The sequence below is a fragment of the Macaca mulatta genome, chromosome 8, assembly GCF_049350105.2.
Source record: "Macaca mulatta isolate MMU2019108-1 chromosome 8, T2T-MMU8v2.0, whole genome shotgun sequence".
Taxonomy (NCBI): Eukaryota; Metazoa; Chordata; class Mammalia; order Primates; family Cercopithecidae; genus Macaca; species Macaca mulatta.
The window spans coordinates 153864311-153884586 of NC_133413.1; the positions used below are offsets into that span (position 1 = coordinate 153864311).

General features: G+C 60.5%; 1 protein-coding gene and 1 long non-coding RNA gene across 4 annotated transcripts in view; one reads left to right on the forward strand and one right to left on the reverse strand.

Annotated features, from left to right (window-relative positions):
- ZC3H3 (zinc finger CCCH-type containing 3) overlaps positions 1–20276 on the reverse strand; it is a 102254-nt gene that overhangs the window by 57143 nt on the left and 24835 nt on the right. For all 3 annotated transcript variants that reach the window (XM_015146128.3, XM_077944329.1, XM_077944330.1), the window contains exon 4: positions 10486–10639. In XM_015146128.3, coding sequence (XP_015001614.2) covers positions 10486–10639 — 154 coding nt within the window. The remainder of the gene's footprint in view (positions 1–10485; positions 10640–20276) is intronic.
- LOC144330898 (uncharacterized) lies at positions 134–1720 on the forward strand. The gene is made up of 2 exons (XR_013397518.1): positions 134–290; positions 524–1720. It is a non-coding gene; the product is annotated as an uncharacterized LOC144330898 (long non-coding RNA).

The following is a 20276-nucleotide window of genomic DNA, read 5'->3' on the forward strand; positions in this document are numbered from 1 at the left end:
CTCCCTGGCACAGACTGGACGTGCACTGTGAAGCCAGCAATGACACGAGCCTGAATCAGGTGCCAAGCGAGTGAGCCAAGCTGGAAGCAACGCAAGAACATCTGACTCCATTTACAGAAGCTCCAGAGCACGCAGTTAGTCTACAGTGAGAGACTCAGACCACAGGATGCTCCAGAACAGGCAGATAATCCACAGTGAGAGGATCAGAGCTGGGGCTACCTCTGGGGGTGGAGGCCTCTACCGGGAAGAGGACAGAGAAGGGCAATGGCGATGTTCTTTATCTCAACGAGGTATGTGTTGCACAGGTGCATGCGTTTTGGGGTTTCTGTTGTTGTTTCTGAGACAGAGTCTCACTTTTTTGCCTAGGCTGGAGTGCACTGTCAATCATGGCTCACTGTAACCTCGACCTCCTGGGCTCAAGCGATCCTCCTGACTCAGCCTCCTGAGTAGCTGGGGTACAGGTGCATGCCACCATGCCTGGCTAATTTTTCTTTTCTTTCTTTTTTTATTTTTTAAACTGTAGAAACAGCCGTCTCACTACGTCGCCCAAGCTGGTCTTGAACTCGCAGGCTCAGCTATCCTCCTATCTCAGCCTCCCAAAGTGCTGTAATTACAGGTGCAAGCCTGTAATGCACCTGGTGATTCATTTATTAGAACGCATAGACTGTTAGATTTATACCTCCCACTGTATGTAAATTCTACCTAGAAAAGAACTGTGAACAAATGTGGACCCCTAGTTGGTAGACCTGCTTTGCTCCGTGGTATCTGCTAATAGCACTGGAACTTGCGTGCTAGGCCCGAGCAAATGAGCAGACAGACTGAGAGAGTGATGCGGCAGCTGCCTCCTGGCTGGAGAGGTCAGGAGCACGGAATGACGGAAGGCTGAGTGAGCCAGCAGAGGTGGAGTGGAACTCATGCTGTCAGGGTGAGGGTGTGCACGGGAGTGGCAGCAGACACTCAATGCCCTTGTTCTGACTCAAGAGGGCAGCAGCGTGCACCCCCAGGCCAGGAACTTAGCACCACCGACACCTGCGGCTGTGTGATTCTTGGCCAAGGCGGGCCGAGAGCCACTGCACCCCAAGGAGCCGGGGTTCTGCAGAGAAACAGCTGACTCCAGGGTGAGCCTGGAGCACCTGCCGTGCAGAACGTGAGGACGTGCCCAGGAATGAGAGGACGCATCAAAGGGATGTAGGCCAGCCTCAAGCGGCTTCCACCAGCCAAGGCCGGGACCAAGTGAGAACCAAAGTCACACAAAGCAGATCACAGCCCATCAAGGGGAGGAAAATCACAGAGCAGATCACAGCCTATCAAGTGGAGTAGGACTCCTGAGTCCACACCGCTAAACCAATCAACAACGATGCAGGGCAAAGGGGACAGGGAAAGCCACCGCTCACAGGATGGAAGGAGAGGTGGGAAAGTGATCCCAACATCTTGAATGAGTGGACAGAAGTCCAGTAAGAAACAGGATGCTCCCTCAGTCCTCACGCTTCTCCCCAACAATGGCCCAAAGTAACCTGCTCCGCAGAGAAACTGCCAGATGACATAAACCCAGTGGTCAGGCCAACACCGCTACGCCAGGCAGCCTGAGGCCACACCAGTGCTGCCACGGCTTTCCCGCCAAAATGGTAAATCTGCATCTTATCACAAGAAGACGTCCGATGAGCCCAGTGGAAGGGTCACAAAATAGCTGGCCTCTCTCGTCCAGACTCCAGCCCGTCCCGCGCTGGAGAATTGCACGTGGCCACAGGGACATCCCAAAGCACAGGCTCCAGGGGCACCAAGGCTCCCGCTTCTGTGCAAAAGCTCCTCTACAAAGGAAGGGAAAGCAATACTGCAAATGCGATGAAATATCATATAAACAACTGCTGAGTTTCGGTAAGGGAGTCCTGGGTGGTATTTCTGCAACTTCCGTAAGTGTAAAAATATATCAAAATAAAAAGTTATCCCAAAAAATTAAATGCAAGAAACTAATTAGGAGAAGAAAGAGGAAAGAGCCCAGGGGCCACACAGCTACTCTCCTCCCTCCCAGGGGTTCCCAGAACAGCCAGGACAGGGAGACTCAGCACCCAGGCCAGCCCCAAGGCTTCTGCACCCACCGCTCCATCAAGCAGCACCGCCTTCCTAATCCCCCCCAACCCCGCCACCAGTCACGGCCACTTCATCCCTGCAGCTGGGTGGGCAGCAGCAGGAAGCTGCCCCCGAAGGTGTAGCCATAAAGCCAGGAGGGCATCCTGGGGTCCACATGGGCCATGAGCTACAGAGCAGTCCCGCCTCCGACAGGCAACAGCCCAGGACCAGCACCGCCTGCCCCTGCCCCATCCTGGCAGCTGTGGTCTTTTGGTGCTGACTGCAGCCATCTGTAGGCCGAGGCCTTAGTGAAATCCTGGAGAAGGCGGAGCACAGACGCAATGCTGTGGTCAGGAGGGCCCTGGGTAGCCAGGGGCCAGGGCAAGCCTGGACACAGATTTCACACCTGCTGACCAACAGCCCCACACAGACGCTGAACCAGGCCCATCACTACATGGCTGTCTGGTATGGCCAAGTCCAGGTCCCTTCCGTGGTCTCTGGGTCACACGTGTGTTACCTGGGCTGCCAGCAGCTCAAGGCCTGGCCAAGTCTCTGCACTTGAACACGCTGTGCCTCCCACAGGGCTTTCTGGCGCTCCCCAGTGCTGTGCCAGCTGCTTCCTTCCCCAAGAGAGTCCCCTCTCTGCCTGGCAGGCACCACAGCTACGAAGAGGCCCCAAAAAGCCTGTCCCTAAGTCCCCATGGGGCCACAGCTTCCATGCAGGCAGGGCCAGACACAGGGCAGGCCCTCAACACACCAGGTGAGCAAATGCGAGTGAAGAAGCCAAGGAGAAAGGCAAAGAAAGGCAGGAACCGCCTGGGCCGCACACCGGGGACCGAGGCAGGGGCTGTGTCATGCAGCCTGCTGCAGCCACCTGCCTGGGGGGACCCTGGAAAGAAGGTCAAGAAGCCAGACCTTGGCCTGAGTGACAGCACCCACAAAACCCAATAGACTCAAGGCTCCTACCCAGTTAAAAACCACAACCCAAACCATCATCCCTCTATGTGAAGCCTTGTCAGGCCAGGTTCTCTCAGAACCTGCAGTGCTAGAGCCTTCCTGCCCTCCTGGCTCGGGGGGAATCAGGAGACCCCGGAACTTAGGGTCACCTGCACCCAGATCCCCTGACCTGAGCCCACAGCCTCTGAGTGTGGCCCGCTCACCAGTCATCTTGCCTTGCCAGCCTGCTGTCCTGCCACGGAGGCGAGGAAAGGCCGTGGAGGCCGTAGTGGCTCCAGGCCGCCCCCAGAGCTGTGCTAGGACATACAGGGTAGGCAGCAGTGCTCCCAACCAGCCTCCTGCCCCACGCAGCCCTGTCCTCCCCGGCTGGAGGGGGTCACCCCATGTTCTGCCCACTCACCACCTTGGACCTACTGGCCCCCACACTGCTGTGTGAACCAAGCAGCCTAAGGGGGATGGGAACCCGGGGCAGAGGGGTACAGGGTGGGGCAGAGGCAGAGCCATGGCTCAAACACAAGCCACCAATGTGAGCCTCCCCCAAGAAGGGGCTGAGAGCTGCCGAAACCACACAAGCCGCATTTCCGGGCCCTTTGCAGGCCAGGACCACTGCCAAGCCCAGGGTGGCAAATGCCGAAGGACCCCGCAGGGGCTCCTGGCTGTGAGGGAAGCCCAGGAGCTAATTTTTTTGTATTTTTAGTAGAGACGGAGTTTCACCATGTTGGCCAGGCTGGTCTTGAGCTCCTGACCTCAAGTGATCTGTCTACCTCGGCCTCCCGAAGTGCTGGGATTACAGGGGTGAGCCAGTGCACCCGGCCATGTCTGTTAGACGTCAACATAAGCTTTGGAGGAGACACTCAACACCAGGGTACCCAGAGTTGGGCCATGATGGAGTGCTGGGGTTTTTTGTTTTTGTTTTTGAGACAAGGTCTTGCTCTGTTGCCCAGACTGGAGTACAGTGGCATGATCATGGCTCACTGCAGCCTCAACCTCCTAGGTTCAAGGGATCCTCCTGCCTCCTCAGCCTCCCACGTAGTTGAACCCACAGGCACAAGCCATCACGACCAGCTAACTTTAGTACTTTTTGTAGAGATGGGGTCTCACCATGTTGCCTGAGCTGGTCTTGAACTCCAGGGCTCAAGCGGTCCACCTGCCTCGGCCTCCCAAAGTGCTGGGATTATGGGTGTGAGCCACCATGCCCGGCCACAGGGCGCTGGTTTTACATAAGGATTCATCCCAGGTTCCTCTGATTACAGGTGTGAGCCACCATGCCCGGCCACAGGGCGCTGGTTTTACATAAGGATTCATCCCAAGTTCCTCTGATTACAGGTGTGAGCCACCATGCCCGGCCACAGGGCGCTGGTTTGACATAAGGATTCATCCCAGGTTCCTCTGACTGGCACACCCTGCAGGGCACATCAGAAGATGGCGAGAACCCTGCTGTGGACTGAATGTTTGTGTCCCTCAAAACCCGATGCTGCAGCCCTGGCCCCAGCGGGATGGTGTGAGGACGCAGGGCCTTCAGAGGTGATGAGGTGAAATGGTTCTGAGGTGGGGCCCTCGTGATGGGACAAGCATCCTCAAAAGAGACCCCGGGGTGCACACGCACTCACCACGCTCTCCCTGCCTCTCTCTGGGCCACGTGAGGATGCGTGGGAAGAGAGCTGTCTGTAAACCCGGAGGAAGTCCCTCGCCAGACACCAAGTCTGCCCAGCACCCTGGTCTCGAACGTCCAGCCCAGGACTGTGAGAAGTCAGCGTCTGCTGAAGCCCAGTCTGTGCTACCGTGTGGCCCGGCCCCGGCCGACAAGGACAAACCAGAAGACTGGCGAGAGGCGGGGCAGGGCGGCTGGTGTCCCAGGATGCTGTGCAGGCACACCTGCTCATTAAGGAGACACGCATGGGGAGCGCAGCATCGTGGCGGGGACCCCTCCCTTCCCCGGGCTGAATTTCTCTTTAATGAGGCGTCACTTTAGAGGAGCGTTTCAGAGCCCTTCAAAATCCTGGCCTAACCCTCGTCAAAACTGTACAGATTACTTAAGATTTACCGCACAGACACAAAATAAAATAAAATAAAATAAAATAAGGCAGCCCAGCGAGAGGCAGCCCCGTGACAGGGCCATTTGTAGTCAGGATGGAAAAGCCTCCGATTCATCTGCTTAAGCGCAGCAGCTTCTGTTTATTTCGCACTTTCATGTCAAATGAATTTGGAAAGAGAAAAAAGGTGACAGGCAGTTAGGGATATAAGTCACATTTCAGCTTCAGTTCAGATTAATGAACTTGCTGGAGCTGGTGAGGGCACCAGCAAATCCACAAATCTCAGAACAAAAAAATTAAATCCCCTCAGTAGAGCCTGAGGCTTCAGGGTGGCTCCTCCAAAACCCTTCACTGACCTTCTGCCTCGCACCCCTGCATCCCAGGCCCACTGAGCCTCTGGGCTGGCTCCAGGCCTGGCACCCCCGGGACAGGCTTCACTTCAAGGCAGCAGTCCTGGGGCCCGCGGAAGGGCTGGCCAGGGCCGGCTCTCAGGGACCACTGTGGCAGGGCCAAGGCGCGCGTAAAGCAGCAGTACAGTAAGCTCCCAGCGTCCCCGGGCCAGAGCAACAGCCCCTTCCTGTGTATTGGGCAGATGTGACGGGCACCACACTCAGCAAAACAGCCCAGTCCCATGCCTCAGCTTCTGGGGAGAGGTGGCACATGGCCAGCACACCGCCAGCATGACCCCGTCAGCTGTTGCCCCGCCCCAAGCAGCCACATGGCCGGGCATCTGGAGGCAAGGGCAATGCGGCCTCTGATGGGAGCAGAGGTGGCACCGTGGATGCCACCCCTTGAGGCAGGAGTCCCATCCTGCTCGTGGCACACAGGCACTGCTCCTTTTCTCCTCCCACCCTCTGCCCCACCCCAGTCTCTACGTATGATGTCTGGAGCATGCCTCAATGGTGTGTCCATCCTCAGAGACCTGGCTGGCAGCACGCAGAAGCCCCAGGAGCTGCTGCCCAGCAGCCTCTGCCTTCTGTCTGACGATGAGCACTGGCCAGTCACAAACCGGAGGCCACCAGCCAGCACCCAGCCATCTCCCCACCACCTCCTCCAGCACCCAGTCGGCTCCCCACCGCCTCCTCCAGCACCCAGCCATCTTCCCACCGCCTCCTCCAGGACCCAGCCGGCTCCCTACCACCTCCTCCAGCACCCAGCCGTCTCCCCACCACCACCTCCTCCAGCACCCAGCCGTCTCCCCACCACCGCCTCCTCCAGCACCCAGCCGTCTCCCCACCACCGCCTCCTCCAGCACCCAGCCGTCTCCCCACCACCGCCTCCTCCAGCACCCAGCCGTCTCCCCACCACCGCCTCCTCCAGCACCCAGCCGTCTCCCCACCACCGCCTCCTCCAGCACCCAGCCGTCTCCCCACCACCGCCTCCTCCAGCACCCAGCCGTCTCCCCACCACCGCCTCCTCCAGCACCCAGCCGTCTCCCCACCACCGCCTCCTCCAGCACCCAGCCGTCTCCCCACCACCGCCTCCTCCAGCACCCAGCCGTCTCCCCACCACCGCCTCCTCCAGCACCCAGCCGTCTCCCCACGGCCTCCTCCATGTCCAGGCCCAGAGAAAGCCGCTGACAGGGAGGCCCCGGCCCCTATTACAAACCCAGCCATCAGGGGCCCCGATGCTGTCCACATGGGCCCAACATGACCACCAGGCCGACGGTAACTTTCTACTTAAATTAGGAGAGGCAGAGAGAAGGTACGTGTGCCAAATCACCCCCTGGGACAGGGCAGAGGCCTAGGCTCAGGCCAGGCACCCACTTGCCCACCCTCCCTCCCTCGGGCTACAGGGAAGGGGAGTTTCTAGAGCTTCCCAGAGGAGGGAACAGGCCTAATCACACTGAGCCCTCCCCACTGCCCAGGGCAGAGCTAGGGCCAATAGCTCAGGGCCTGGGGCTCTCCAACCGAAAGCTGAGAGGAGCTGCAGAGGGGTCCTGGGGGCTCATGGCCAGAAGAGGGGCCCCCTCTGGTGCCTCCTCAGGGCGGTGCAGTCCCCACTATGAGCATCACAGCTGAGGGGAGGGGAAAAGAGGGGAGGTGAGGTCCCAGAGACAGGGACAGAGACAGGACAAGGTGAGGGCTGTTAGCAGCAGCAGAGCTGTGCAAGCTTCACTGTGGAAGCCTGTGTTACTGCTTCTTGTCCCCACCTTGGGCAGGGCCCAGTCCCATTCCTCTCAGGACAGGGGTGGCAGAGGTCCTGCCCCCTCCTCCATCTTTGGGGTTCCAGCTCAGGGGACAGGACCTAGAGACCCTACCCATTTCCCATGGCACAAGCAGGCAGGGACAGGATGTCAGGTTCGCACTGCACTGCGCTGCCCCCAACCACACCCTGCCCAGGATGCTCAGCCACTCCCAGCAGCAGCCCTGGGATCTTCGTGTACATCCTGGGGCGGGGTCAGCCTGGACTTCACACACATCCCAGGGCCTTCTCTCAACACTCAGAGCCCCCTGGGCCTCGCTGTGCTCCCCACTGCTGTCCCTTTGCAGGGTCTCTGCCAGCAGTTCCCTCTCCTCCCAGAGCAGCGCGCGCTGTTGGCCCCGTCCATCTCCCAGGAGCTGGGGGCTTCATGGAGCACAGGCCCGGCTCCGTGCTCGGAACTCGCGGGTCTGCTTCAACAACAGAGAAAGCTGCCGAGGCGCTGAGGGGAAGAGGCCTCACGTATACACATGACTTCCTCTCAGGGCGACCAGATCTCCAATCACAGTGAGGGGTCGGCCGGGGGCATCCCACACCACCACACCAGCGCTAACCCTCAGCAGCTAGCCACCCTGCCTCCCTCCCCTCCCACGTGTCCACCAGCCCCTGCCAACTGTGACCACCGTGGCTTCCAGGACTGCTGGGGCCTGCCCGCCAGCCCCTCCAGGGATGGGTGACGGAGCTGGGGTCCAAGGAGAGCCCTGGTCTCAGGCTCCAGCCAGCCAACTGGCAGGACAGCCTGCCTTCTTCCTCTCCATACAGCCCTTAGTCCATGGTGGCCTGGGCCTGCCCAGGGAGGGCTGAGGGTTCAGTCACATGCAGGCAGCCCTGGCTCTGATGGAGCACGGGAGATGGCGCATGGGCCAGGCCAGACCAGCTGCTGGCCCAGAGAGGCCCTTTCTGCCTCAACAACCGGGAGCCCAGGCATGTGTACAGCCAACAGCAGGCCAGGCAGCCATGCTGGGACGCAGGTGACCCCGGGCAAGGAAGGCCCAGCCCGCTGGTGGCCATTCTTCCCAAGGTTTCCTAAGACTCGTGCCCCTCAGCTCAACACCCTCCCCACCCCACCCCCACCCCCACAAGCCCAGGGCTCAGGCCCCGAACGGTCCCAGACGCCTGGCAAGGGGTGGAACAGGACTAGGGTGAGGTGGTCAGGAAAGCGGGGAGGGCCCCTCACACACCTCCTTAACCACATGTGCACCCTGGGGTGGGCTCAGCCTGGCCTTCACACGTAGAGAAGACACTGAGGCCTGGAGCCCATGGCCACCAACCACAGCCAGGGCCTCCAGGGGTGGGCTGAATTCGGGCTCCTGGTGCTGGGGATCTTGATCCATCAAAGGCGGGGTCTACTCCACCTCCTACCCACCCATGCCTGTGGTCCAGCCCCTACACCAGGGCACTCAGAGAGTAACGGCCGCTCCCTGCAGGGGAGCTGGCCAGGCTTCGCTTTGGAAGAACAGGGAGCTTGCAGGGAGCCTCTCAGCTGACCCGCTGTTCTCAGCTACACGGCACCGACAGGAGGCCCTGGGTGCTGGGCCGGCTGCCACCTCCTCCTCCTCCCGGCCTCCTCAGCCCCAGGGCCCGGGCACCCGTTTCTGTGCAACAACACCGTCAGGGCCTCCTGAGCAGGCCCAGCTACAGGACCCAGACCAGCTGGACCCAAACCGGAGGCCTTCTCAGCCTTCAGAATCCTGAAGGAGAGGCCCTGCTGGGTCCACCTTGAGGAAAATCATCACTCAGCCCCCAGCCGCACCCCCAGGAGAGATGGACCCTCGACGTCGGGCTGACGACGACCACAGGACGGGGAGCAGGAGCGGAGAATCCATAAATCTGAACCTCATTCCCGATGATCTGGGGCTCTTATTAAGTAAATTAATTTAAGTTAATTTAGCTCGATCATGACTCCCGATCACAGTGATTTAGTGTGGGGGAAATTGCATTAGGAAAGGCCATGCTCACCAGATAGAAGAACGGAAGAAAATTAGATCCACTTAGCAATGTGAATTAATATGGAAATAGCAGGTGTAAATTTAACCTTATCGAGAGAATAAAAATTATCTTCATAAATTTGTAGAAATAGCCCCCGAGATGCTTATAAATCTATTTAAAACAAAAATATTACAAAAAGTGCAGTAAAATTAATTTAAAATATACTCCAGCTATTGCCTCCAGAAAAGTCAGCAGCAGGGCCAAGCTGAGTGTGGCCGGGTGATACGGGAGGCAGCAGGACACCGCCTGGTGGGCTCGCCAGCTGGCTGACCTGCCACAGGGCCCCAGAGCTGGATAGGGCTGCCCATACTGGTGGGTGGATCCCCTGGAGTTAGCCTCAGGCCTGGAAACCTCTGGCTGGCAGCAGGGAACCGCCAGACAGCTACGGTATGGTGGGTGGCCGTTCCCTGGACTATGGCTGCTCGCCCCGAGGCCCTGCCCACCATCTCTGGCCCATGCCACTCCCCCAGGAGCAGGCTCCCGCAGGGAGGTCAGAAGACAGACGGAGGGGTCTGCCACTGTCTGCTTCCCGCCAGGGCTATCACCCTCTCCCGATCCTGGAGATAGGGCACCACCACCACAGCAAAGGAAGGGGCCAACCCCCTAGGGCCAGGCCTCCTGAGGCCCAGAGACTGAGCAACCTCCACTGAGCAGGTGGCAAAGCCTCCTGGGGTGGGGGCCCCAGGAAGGCAAAAGCCGTTCCCCACTGACGGAGCCGCCCTCCCAGCCTGCATCAAGGTCAGAGTGCGAGTGGGGGCCAGACCACAGGCAGGCAGCCAGCAGCAGGGCAAGGAGGAGCTCACATCACCACCTTGACAATCATACATTGACAGCTTCCAGACAGGCCGCTGAAGGCCCAGCCTCTCCCACCGGAAGCTACTTCCTGAGAGATGCTCAGACAGCACATGGCGTGGGCCCTGACTGTCCAGGCAGCGGAAGCTTCCATGGCACAGAGCCCTCACCAGCTAACAGGCTTGCTGAGAACAGCAGGGCATGTGTGCGTGTGTGTCCGTCCGTCTTCATGTGTATGTGGTATTCACAGGCTGGCCTCCTATTTGGTGCAGAAATTGCTAAAGACACAGAAAAATCAGGCTGGTCCCAGCCAACGAGCCAAATGCCAAGCAGTTCTGGGATGCGCTCAGCTCCCCCCGCCCTCGGGTTCTACCCTGCAGCCCTCAGGGCAGGGCCCGACAGCCCAGTCCCCATGCCTGCAGGAGCCCAGAGGAAGCCTTCCTACCTGGACAGTGAGAGCCGCCGGGCCCGCCACGAGGGCAGAGACAGGGGGAAGGGCGGGGCGCTGAGAGGCGAGGCCGGCGTCTTCTTGACAATGCGGTAGCGGGTCTTGATCACCTTGCTGGTGGGTGGCATCTGCACGGCACGCAGGCTGGATGCTGCGGAGAAAGCCCAGGGCACAGACGTGGGTCAGGGAAGGCCGGCAAGGGCAGGGTCAGAGAGGCTGCCCACAGCGCCAGCTCTGCCCACCGCCTCCGCCAGAGCTTGAAGACTCTCCATCACCCCGTGGATAAAACACTCAGCCCATGTGGCACACATATCCCCAGGGTGCCTGGCAGCCGACGCTTCAGGAGCTAGCCAGTGCAGCCTCTAGGAGAGGTGGGCACCAGCCCCTCATACCCTCTAGCCATCTGGAGAAGCAATGGAAGGCCCACAGGAAAACCAGGAGAAGCCAGGGGCCTGGCAGCTGGGGATGCCTTGGAGTCCCCTAGACAGTGTCCGCACCAGGCGGACTAGAGGTGGCTGACTGACTCGCAGCAGGGCAGTGAGGCAGGCAGATGGGCCACCTCACCCAGGCCAGAGGTGGGGGTTGAGAGGCTCCTGGCCTGTGCCCTGCACATGGGAGGGGTGCTGGAGCACTTACCTCCTCAAGCGGCACCTCCTCACCTCCGTGCCCAGACAGATTTATGTACTTAATCATTGTTTTCATAACATTTCGCAGGGTGATAGACACAATAGCTTTTTTCCTGCTGAACATTTCATGCAATTTACAGGAATCTATTGTCCGAATTCCCTTCCACTTGATAGCTGGCAATTTACCCACAGCTTTGAGCGTTGCATCTAATTGCCTAACTTGCATCATGTACAGCTCTGGCTGCCCAGGTCGCCGTGTACAGCTCTGGCTGCCCCAATCATTAAAGCTAACCCAACAGTGGGTGCAGGCCCGCCCTCCCAACAGCTCCCCTCGAAGCCCAAGGCTCAGGGGCTGCTGCAAGAGGCCCCCGCCCCACTCCACCCCACTCAGGGTCGCCCACAGGAGGCTCCCGCCCCCCTCCACCCCACTCAGGGTCGCCCACAGGAGGCCCCCGCCCCCTCCACCCCACTGAGGGTCGCCCACAGGAGGCCCCCACCCCCATCCACCCCACTCAGTGTTGCCCACAGGAGGCTCCTGCTCCCCTCCACCCCACTCAGGGTCACCCACAGGAGGCCCCCGCCCAGCCCAGCCCAGGGGACCTCACCTCCTTCCAGTCAGTGCCCAGCTTCCCCTGTGCCGCGGACCCCTGACTGCCCCCAAGCCCCAGAACACACCCTCTTGGCCCCCACAGCCAAATAGCCCTCGAGGCACCCTGCTCCTTGGAAAGGACCAGTAACTGTTACCATTTCCCCAATTCTTTTCCAGAGCCCTAAACACAATGGACCTTGAGCAGCCAGGGTCCCTCCTGGAGGCCTCGCTTCTGGCCCATCTCTCCACAGGCTAGCTCACTCTCCTGCCCGCACTGCCCTGTCCAGATGTCGGCAAAGAGCCCCTCCCTCTGGCGTTTCCCCAGCACCATCCAAGCTGCAGCCTCTACCAAGGCACCTGTCAGCCTGCACGGGAGCAACTCAGGAACACTTGGCCCCAACACGGCATCAAAGCCTTCCCAAGAGCCCCCCCGAGTCCACATCAGAGAGTCTGCCAATTGAATTTTCAAGGTCTTACAAGCAAGGAGAGACCAGCAAAAAAATCAATAATAGCTTGTTTCAACTAAGCGCTGGAGAACATAAGAAGTCCTTAAGTTATCAATTACCCCGAGGTGACCTCCCCACCTTCCAGCCCTGCTGCAGGCTCCCTGCTTCTGCCTGAGGAGAGCAATGGGCTGCCCAGCTGCTCCTGCCCCACCTGGGCCAAGCTGGGGGCCAGCCTCGGCACCTGGGCAGTCAGGGCACCCACTGGAGCACCACCAGCTGTGGGGCCAGGGCTCGGGGTTGCCACCTGCCCACCCCCAACCCCAGAGTGCCCAGGTGACCCACTTGCCAGCCTGCAGCCTGCTTCCCACCACGGCTTCCCACAAGCCTCCCAGGCCGCCCAATGCCTGCTGCTCTGGGACGTAGAGCCTGGGGCAATGCTGGCCCCCTTGGAGCCACAGTGCGACAAAACTAGGGTGCAGTCCTGCTCAGAGGCCAGGTGGGGCCAAGCAAGGCAGGAGGGACACTGGGCCACACTCGGGCCCTGGGGGTTTGTGTTCCCCTCATCAACCTCTTTCCCCAAATTCTGAGCGCAGGAGCCCCCAGATCTGGCCCAGTTCCATCCCCATCGCCAAGTGCACAGCATCCCTTTGGCTAAAATCACCTCTAACCTTGGGGACCACAGCTCGCCCTCCCTCCCAGGTCCAGCACATGCCAAGTCCTCTAGGAAGTCCCAGCCCCCACTGCACACAGGACCAGACTCTGCACTCTGGAACACTTCTGCCCAGGAGGGGCAGCTTGGGGCAGGCAGGGCCTGGCAGGCGGCGGCACCGTGATCACGCTCCCGCGCGGTGCTAGCAGCAGTCAGGTCAGGCTTCTCTGCCTTACTGCGTGTTACGTCCCCTCCTGAAAACCACACGGTCATAACGCGGCCCCAACCTCTTGTCACAACCTCCTCAGGCTGGGCAGGTATGTTCTGCACGTGTCACCTAGACAGACCCCTCTCCCACAGTCGCTAGCAGAGTGGGGGCACTTCGAGGGGCTCACAGTGGGAAGGTGGCAGCCAGTGTGGGGCCAAGCTGAGCTCTAGCCTGCAACCCACCCCCACAGCAGGGTCGTGTCCCCCACAGCCTGGCCCTGCAGACCACGGGCAGTCCCTGTCATTCCCAGATGGGCAGCTCGGACAAGCTCATGACAACCCAGGACGGGCAGGGCACAGCCGAACAGAGGGGTAGTGGCAGATGAATTCTGAGCTGGGCCCCCAGCGGCTGGCAGGAGCAAGGGCACACAGACCCAGAAAGTCAGGGCTGCGGGAAGGAAGCGTCCCTCCCCGGCCCGGTTCCCCAGGGTGTGCGGCGACGGCGTGGGCAGGTGGCAAGGCTTGGGAGGCTGTAGGACGCTGCTCTGTGGCCAAGCAGGACCCAGGTAGAAACAGGCCTCTTCCCTCCTCCCTGAGGACACAGGCCCAGGCGCCCATCCCTCCTGGCTGGCTGGGGTTTGTGTAGATAATCATGTTATTTAGATAGGATGTTGGTTTAATTCCCTTCATTACAGACTCCCAGGGCTGTAATTTTTTTCTCCACGTGACGCATTCCCATGGCACACTCGGTGCACGTCGAGCCCCTTGCGCCTTTATTGCCGGCAATGCCCCGGCCTGCGTTATCAGCCCCGCACACACAGCCCTCTCCGCCCGCCATCAAGAGGTCACTTCTAATGACTAATCGATCTCATTAGCTTTCCTAATTAAAAACTTTACTACCGCAATGGAAGACAAACTACAAAAAAACTGCTGGCATCATATGTGAATGGGATATGAGCCCATCCATCAGCAGGGTTTGAGCTCTTGCACACGGCACCACCTCGGGCCAGGGGCCAGGTGGGGCAGCCCTCAGGCACCCCAAGAGCCCTCCTGTGTACCAAGCACCACATGCCCAACGATGCACCGTCAGGAGGGCGGCAGCTGAGGCTGGGCCCGGCCATCAGGGGTCCAGGAGTCTGGTCCCACCCCCGGCATGAGCTGCTCCTGCAGAGCCTGGCCCTGCCCACCCAGCTCACTCTCCTCGGACAATTCCAACACAGATGGCTGATCTGATCAGATGGAGGCTGCAGCCTTTCTCTGTTTTACGCGGAGCAGGAGTTGAGGGAGAGTTCAGATTTTTATGGAACTTCAAAGGGAAACAACTAGGAAGAAAATGAGTTGCCAATTTCACAACTGGTTAATGAATAAAAAGATGAAACTAGAATTACTACTCTGTGCAAAGAACTGTCTGAGGCTGCCAAGCAGGAGAGAAGGCGGCTCCACCACTCCACTGTCCAGCCCACCAGGGCCAAAGTGAGTGTCCCAGGGAGCTGTCCAGCTGTCTGTCCAGCTCCCAGCCTGCCGATGGGAGCAGGATCAACTCCATCAGGGAGGGCCTCGCCCATTAACTGAGGTGGAGACCCAGAAAGACTCTGACTGGCCCCAGGCCAGTATCCACCAGCCCCTGGGCCTCATGCACAGTGGGCTACAGAGATGGAAGCACCAAGGCCTCCAGAAACAGCAGGCACAAGAGCGGGCCCTGGTGCAGACGGGCCCAGCGCAAAGACAGCAAAACTGTCACTGCCGGGCTGCCGGCCCAAGACAGTACCCTGGTTCTAGAAGCCCCTTCCCCAAGCCTCCGCAGGCTTCATCCCAGCTGGGGAGTGGGGACAGTTGAGGAGGAGGCCAAAGACTGGCATGGAATTTTGCTGGAATCGGCCATAGCCACCCCCACAGCAGCAGACAGGACGGTGTTGGGCCCATGAAGGGATGATGTTGACTTGCCCAACAGACACCTCGCACCACGCCACATTCCTGACAGAAGTGGCAGCAGTGAGCAGCCAGAATGGGCTAGGCCCACAGAACAGGCCTGGGGCAGCCCAGACCCTGCATGCAAGGAGAGCGAGCAAGGAAGGGGCCAGTCCAGGTGTAGCCCCCGGGGCTGCTATAGCGCTGCCCAGGGTGATGGATGGCTGTGGGCCGTGGACATTCCAGCCAGTCAGGCCCCCCATCCCTAATTCCTGACAATTCCACCTTCTCTGTACATTACCTGATCTGCTTTTTATCAACAGTTGCCCTGGCACCTCACCATCTCCACACTGCCTATGCCCTTCTCTGACTAATGGCAGCTTAAATGCTGCAAACCCACTTCTCCTGGTGTCTGTGACCTAGTTCTGTGTCTTTCCAGTCCTGTTGTAGTTTTTGAGGTGGTGCCAACTCTGTGCCAGCCCAGGTCTCTGGCCCCGGTGCCCTGAGCACGAGGCAGGAGGGGCCTGGCAACAGCACAGACTAGGGATGGCACCTTCCAGTAGGGCCGTGAGTATCCCGCAGGCAAGCAGGACACAGCCTAAAGAGAGGGCAGGAGGTCCTGTGCCGTTCCCAGAAACCTGAGTTCACGAGGCCCCCCCGACACAGCTCCAGTCACACTCCCCGCCCCACTCACTGGCCGGGCCTCTTCCTCTCTCCCTCCCGTACTGCCTGACCAACCCAGAGCTCGGGGTTGCGCCTTCAGCCCCACAGCCGCAAGAGGGCGCCAGGGACGAGGCAACGTCTCCCAGAGAGCAGAGTTCCCACGATTAATCGCCTAATTAGAGCTGTGATTACAACAGAGAGTGCTCAGTGGCGCGGGGACGTCCATGTGGCGGGCGGAACACCGGGAAGTGCCCCTCCAGGAGAGCCAAGCCTGCCTGGAAGGAGCAGAGCCCGGGGTTCCTGCGAGAGGAGAGAGCAGGGCACAGGCACAGGACTAGAGGAGTAGGGGCTGCAAGAGGCTGGGACAGCCTGGGCGGGGGGTGCCCAGGCACTGTGAGGAAGTCAGGGCGGGGAGCGTGGGAGGAGAGCTGGGGGCACTGGGAGTCAGGGCCAGGCCTACCCTGTGCTCCTGCCTGGCTGGCACCATGCTCACACCCGCGGCCTCAGCTGGCTCCACAGCCTCTGGTACCATGCCGCCCTCAGGAAGCACCTGCCAAGCGCAGGCCCCACCTTCCACCCCTGCAGGTCCAGCTCAAAGACCCCTCACACCCCCACCCCTCCCAACTTGGCTAGGAGACTGCTGAGGGGCAAAGGCAAGGGAGTAGGGGGCGCCCCAGGGAATGGGGCAGGCAAGTTCCAGACCAGCTGACAGGCAGGTGAGCCCAGAGGCCCCATCTCCTCTGCTGCAGCTGGCAGGTGATCCCGCCCCCACCAAGGCTGCTGAACACCCAGCACCAGGCCCCACGCTGGAGGCTCACGGAGTCCCGTCAGGCAGCGTCCCTGACAGCGGCTGATCGCGCTCTTGGAGAAACAGCCATGAAAACTCCAACAGAGCATGTGGCCCATGTTCCCGAGAGCCCCGGGCTCTTGCATTTCAGACCGTGACGTATGTCTGAGTGGTGCGCAGACGCCCAGGCCTGGTGGGGGCACAGCGCCTGCTACTGCAGCCAATCAGAGGTAGCGTTCGCAGAACTGTCTCCCGTTGAAGGCAGCTCAGGTAACAGTTCTCACTATTCCTAGGGCAGGAGGCTCTGCCCATCGCGAGCACAGAGGCCCTTCCCTGAACAGCCCAGGCCTAGTCCGGGGCACCTCCTGGAAGGCACCTGGGCCTGGCAGCTCCTCATAGCCTTTGCTGAGGCTGGTGGGGGTGGACAGGGTGGCCCAGCCAAGGTGAAGGGCTGTGGAGCAGCTGAAATCAGCGAAACTCGCCAGGGCCTGACCACCAAGGGTCCCTCCACCAGGCCCTTTCTGAAGTTTGGCCCAGTCTGAGTTGTCCCCTGGGGCCGCACGGTCACCACCTTGGTAGCCTGGTGCTCACCCCCCACCCTTCCATGCGCTAGGTCCTGAAGGTGGCGAGGCCAACGCTACACTGGGGGTGACATGGGTTCTGGCCTCCAAGGAAGGGTGGGCAGACCCCAGGGGCCATCAGGAGCGGCTTCCCTGAGGTCCACCATGTGCAGGGGGCAGTGAGGTCAAACAGGAGGTCTCTGGCCCTCAAGTGCCACCATGAGGTCCACAGGAGACTGCCTGCTCTCCCAGGAGCCTCAGGCCATGGGTCCCCATCACTCCCACCTGGGTTGCCACTGCAGGCCCCACCCTGGCTCGGGCCCTTGTCTCCCCAGTGTCTGCATCATCTACAGTGGAGCTGGCCTGGAGCCACTGGCCCACCCAAGGCCTGCCTGCCAGCATCCACTTGGTGTCACCACACAGCAAGCATGATCCTGCCGGGACACACAAGTGCACTCAGGAGCACACGCGCAGAGACTGACATGCACATGGTGGGCGGTGGGCATGCACACAGGCGTGAGCACACGGGCCTGGTCATTCCCGATCCTGTGGTTCTCACCGCTAGCAGCCAGGACAGGGCCGGGTTGCTCACCCCACAAACCTGTACCCGGCTCTCGCTCCCCACCTCAGGCCCTCGAGTTTTGTGCTGAGCCAGGCTGTGCAGCTCAAATGCGGCCCAACCCAGGAGCTGGGCTCACTGCCTGGACGTGCACCTGTGGGCACCCATCTGCAGGACCAACAGCCTCATTTCTACTGACACCTGGTGAAGTTAGGGGCTGCAAGGCCACTCTCCAAGGCCACTCTCCGAGGCAGGACAGGAAAGCCTCCTTGGTTTTTTGTCTGTTTCTTCTCTCTGCCCTTCTCAGTCCCCTCCCTGTCTGGCCCATGTGCAGCTAGGCCCAGCCGCCGCAACTGCTGTGGTCCTGGGTGTCTGCTCCCGCAGGACGAGGCCTGTGCCTGGCCAGTGGCCCCACCATCCTGTAGACACACCCCTCAGTGAACGCTGGGAGCTCAGGGAGCCTGCCATGCCCTGCACCCACTGTCTGGACTCACCAGTCCTTACTGCTGGGTTCTGAGAAACATGAGGGTCAGTCCCTGGGGCCCAGGCCTGCCATGGGGCTCCTGCCCCGCTCCCCGATCCAGAAGCCCAGCCTCTCTGCTCTTCTCTTCCCTGACCACAGATGGGCAGTTCCCAGCTGCTTTTCTCACCTAGACACCGAGAAGGGCAGGATGGAGCCAGCCTGTGGCGCACACACACTCCCCGGCCTGCAATGCCTCAGCCCTCCATCGCGCCAGCCAGGCGGGTCATCGGCAGGGCCCCTGGGGCACAGCGAGGGGCTGCAGAGATTAGTGCTGATGAGCACACAACCCAGCTGGTCATGCGTGACATCAGCTTCCCGCAGACAGCACTGGTAGGCTGTGGGGACCCTGCAGTTGTGCGGAAAAGTGGAATCAAAGTGGGCACCATGGGAGGCTCAGCCTCTCCCCACAAACGGGCCTCCCAGGCTCCTCCACTGTTTGGAGGGAAAGATCCAGGTAGGGCTCCTGCCTGATTCTGGCCAGGTCAGGCAGAACATCCCCATCACGAGAAGGGAGGCACCTCTGCCCCTCCTGGCCACCACACAGAACCCACAATGCCAGCCACATCAGCTGAGGGCAGTGGGAATGTGGCCAAGGCCTAGAGGAAGACACCAGCCCATGATGCCCACAGATGGCACAGCTGGGTCAGGCAGGTGCTGGGCCAAGGAGCCTTTGAGGGTGCCTTTGGAAGGGATGGAGCCTGGAAACACCAGCCCCCTCCACCTGCACCGGCGCTCCACCTGTCACTCAAGACAGCTGGAAACACCGGCCCCTGCACAGGTGCTCCACCTGTCACTCAAGACAGCTGAAACACCGGCCCCTGCACAGGCACTCCACCTGTGTCACTCAAGACAGCTGGAAACACCGGCCCCTGCACAGGCGCTCCACCTGTCACTCAAGACAGCTGAAACACTGGCCTCTGCACAGGCGCTCCACCTGTCACTCAAGACAGCTGGAAACACCGGCCCCTGCACAGGCACTCCACCTGTGTCACTCAAGACAGCTGGAAACACCGGCCCCTGCACAGGCGCTCCACCTGTGTCACTCAAGATGGCTGGAAACACCGGCCCCCTCCGCCTGCACAGGCGCTCCACCTGTCACTCAAGACGGCTGGAAACACCGGCCCCTGCACAGGCGCTCCACCTGCGTCACTCAAGACGGCTGGAAACACTGGCCGTTCCACCTGCGCACCCAGACCACCGTCTATGTGGGCAGACCCCTGGCTGTGTTGTCACAGGTTCACTGCCCATCTGGAGCCAGCCCCAGGGGTTGCCCACACTCAGCACCCTGGCATCTAGCCAGCCCTGCTGGTTCCAGCCCAGGCCCTGCAGGTTCGGGGAGTGTGCTGGTGACACGGCTGGGCCCTCCACCGCTGCCGGCCCTCCCCTTGCGTGCTTGCGTGTGCTTCAGGCCCGTCCATTTCTCTAAATGAGCCGCAATGGCAGCCGAGGCAGGGGGCGGCTGGTGAGTGCCCCACCCCCACGCTGGTGCGGTGGGAGCTGCCAGGACCGCGCTCTAACAAGCCTCAGATGTGGGATGACTGGAACCACAAAGTATGAATTTTTATGAGTCTAATAAATCACTTCACTTTTCTTGTGCATGATGGCTCCCAGGACCTCAAACACTGCAGACGGAGGGCAGGAGCTCCTGTGTGTGGTGGTGGCCAGGAGCAGGGCCACGGGGCTGCCGGGGTCCTCCTGGGCAACCTCAAATCCTCTGGCCCCACGCCCTGAGGCTGCTCAGCAGGGTGGAGCGCAGAGACCTGCTCCCTGCCGCCATTAGGCCCTCCCTGCCAGAATCCCACGTTGGCAGAAAAACTTGCCTCAAAGCCTCGTCAGCACGAAAGGAAACTTTGCAATCACACACACACACACTCGCTCTCATGCACATGCTCACCCCACAGCAGAGACGGCAGAGGACTCCAGTCTTGAGAGAGGAGGAGCAGGCGCATCCGGCCCCTCCTGGGAGCCCTGCCGGGACTGTCTTGGAGGCTGGGCCCCAGCACCTCCCCAGGTGGGTGCAGCACGTGGCCGGCCACATGAGAGGATGGCCCCTCAAGCTTTCACGCCCTGGCCTCGCGTCCCTGGGCTGCAGCCCCGTGGGATCTGGGGATTCATCTTTGACAAACATTTACGGATTATCAAATCACAACAGCAGCCCGACAGGGCCATAAGTCACCCTAAGCAGCCGTTCGCAGTGCAGTCTGAGTTTGGGCAGCTCAGTGATGACAAATGACCACCGTCAGCCGCCCTGTCCCCCCGTGTGGGATCCGT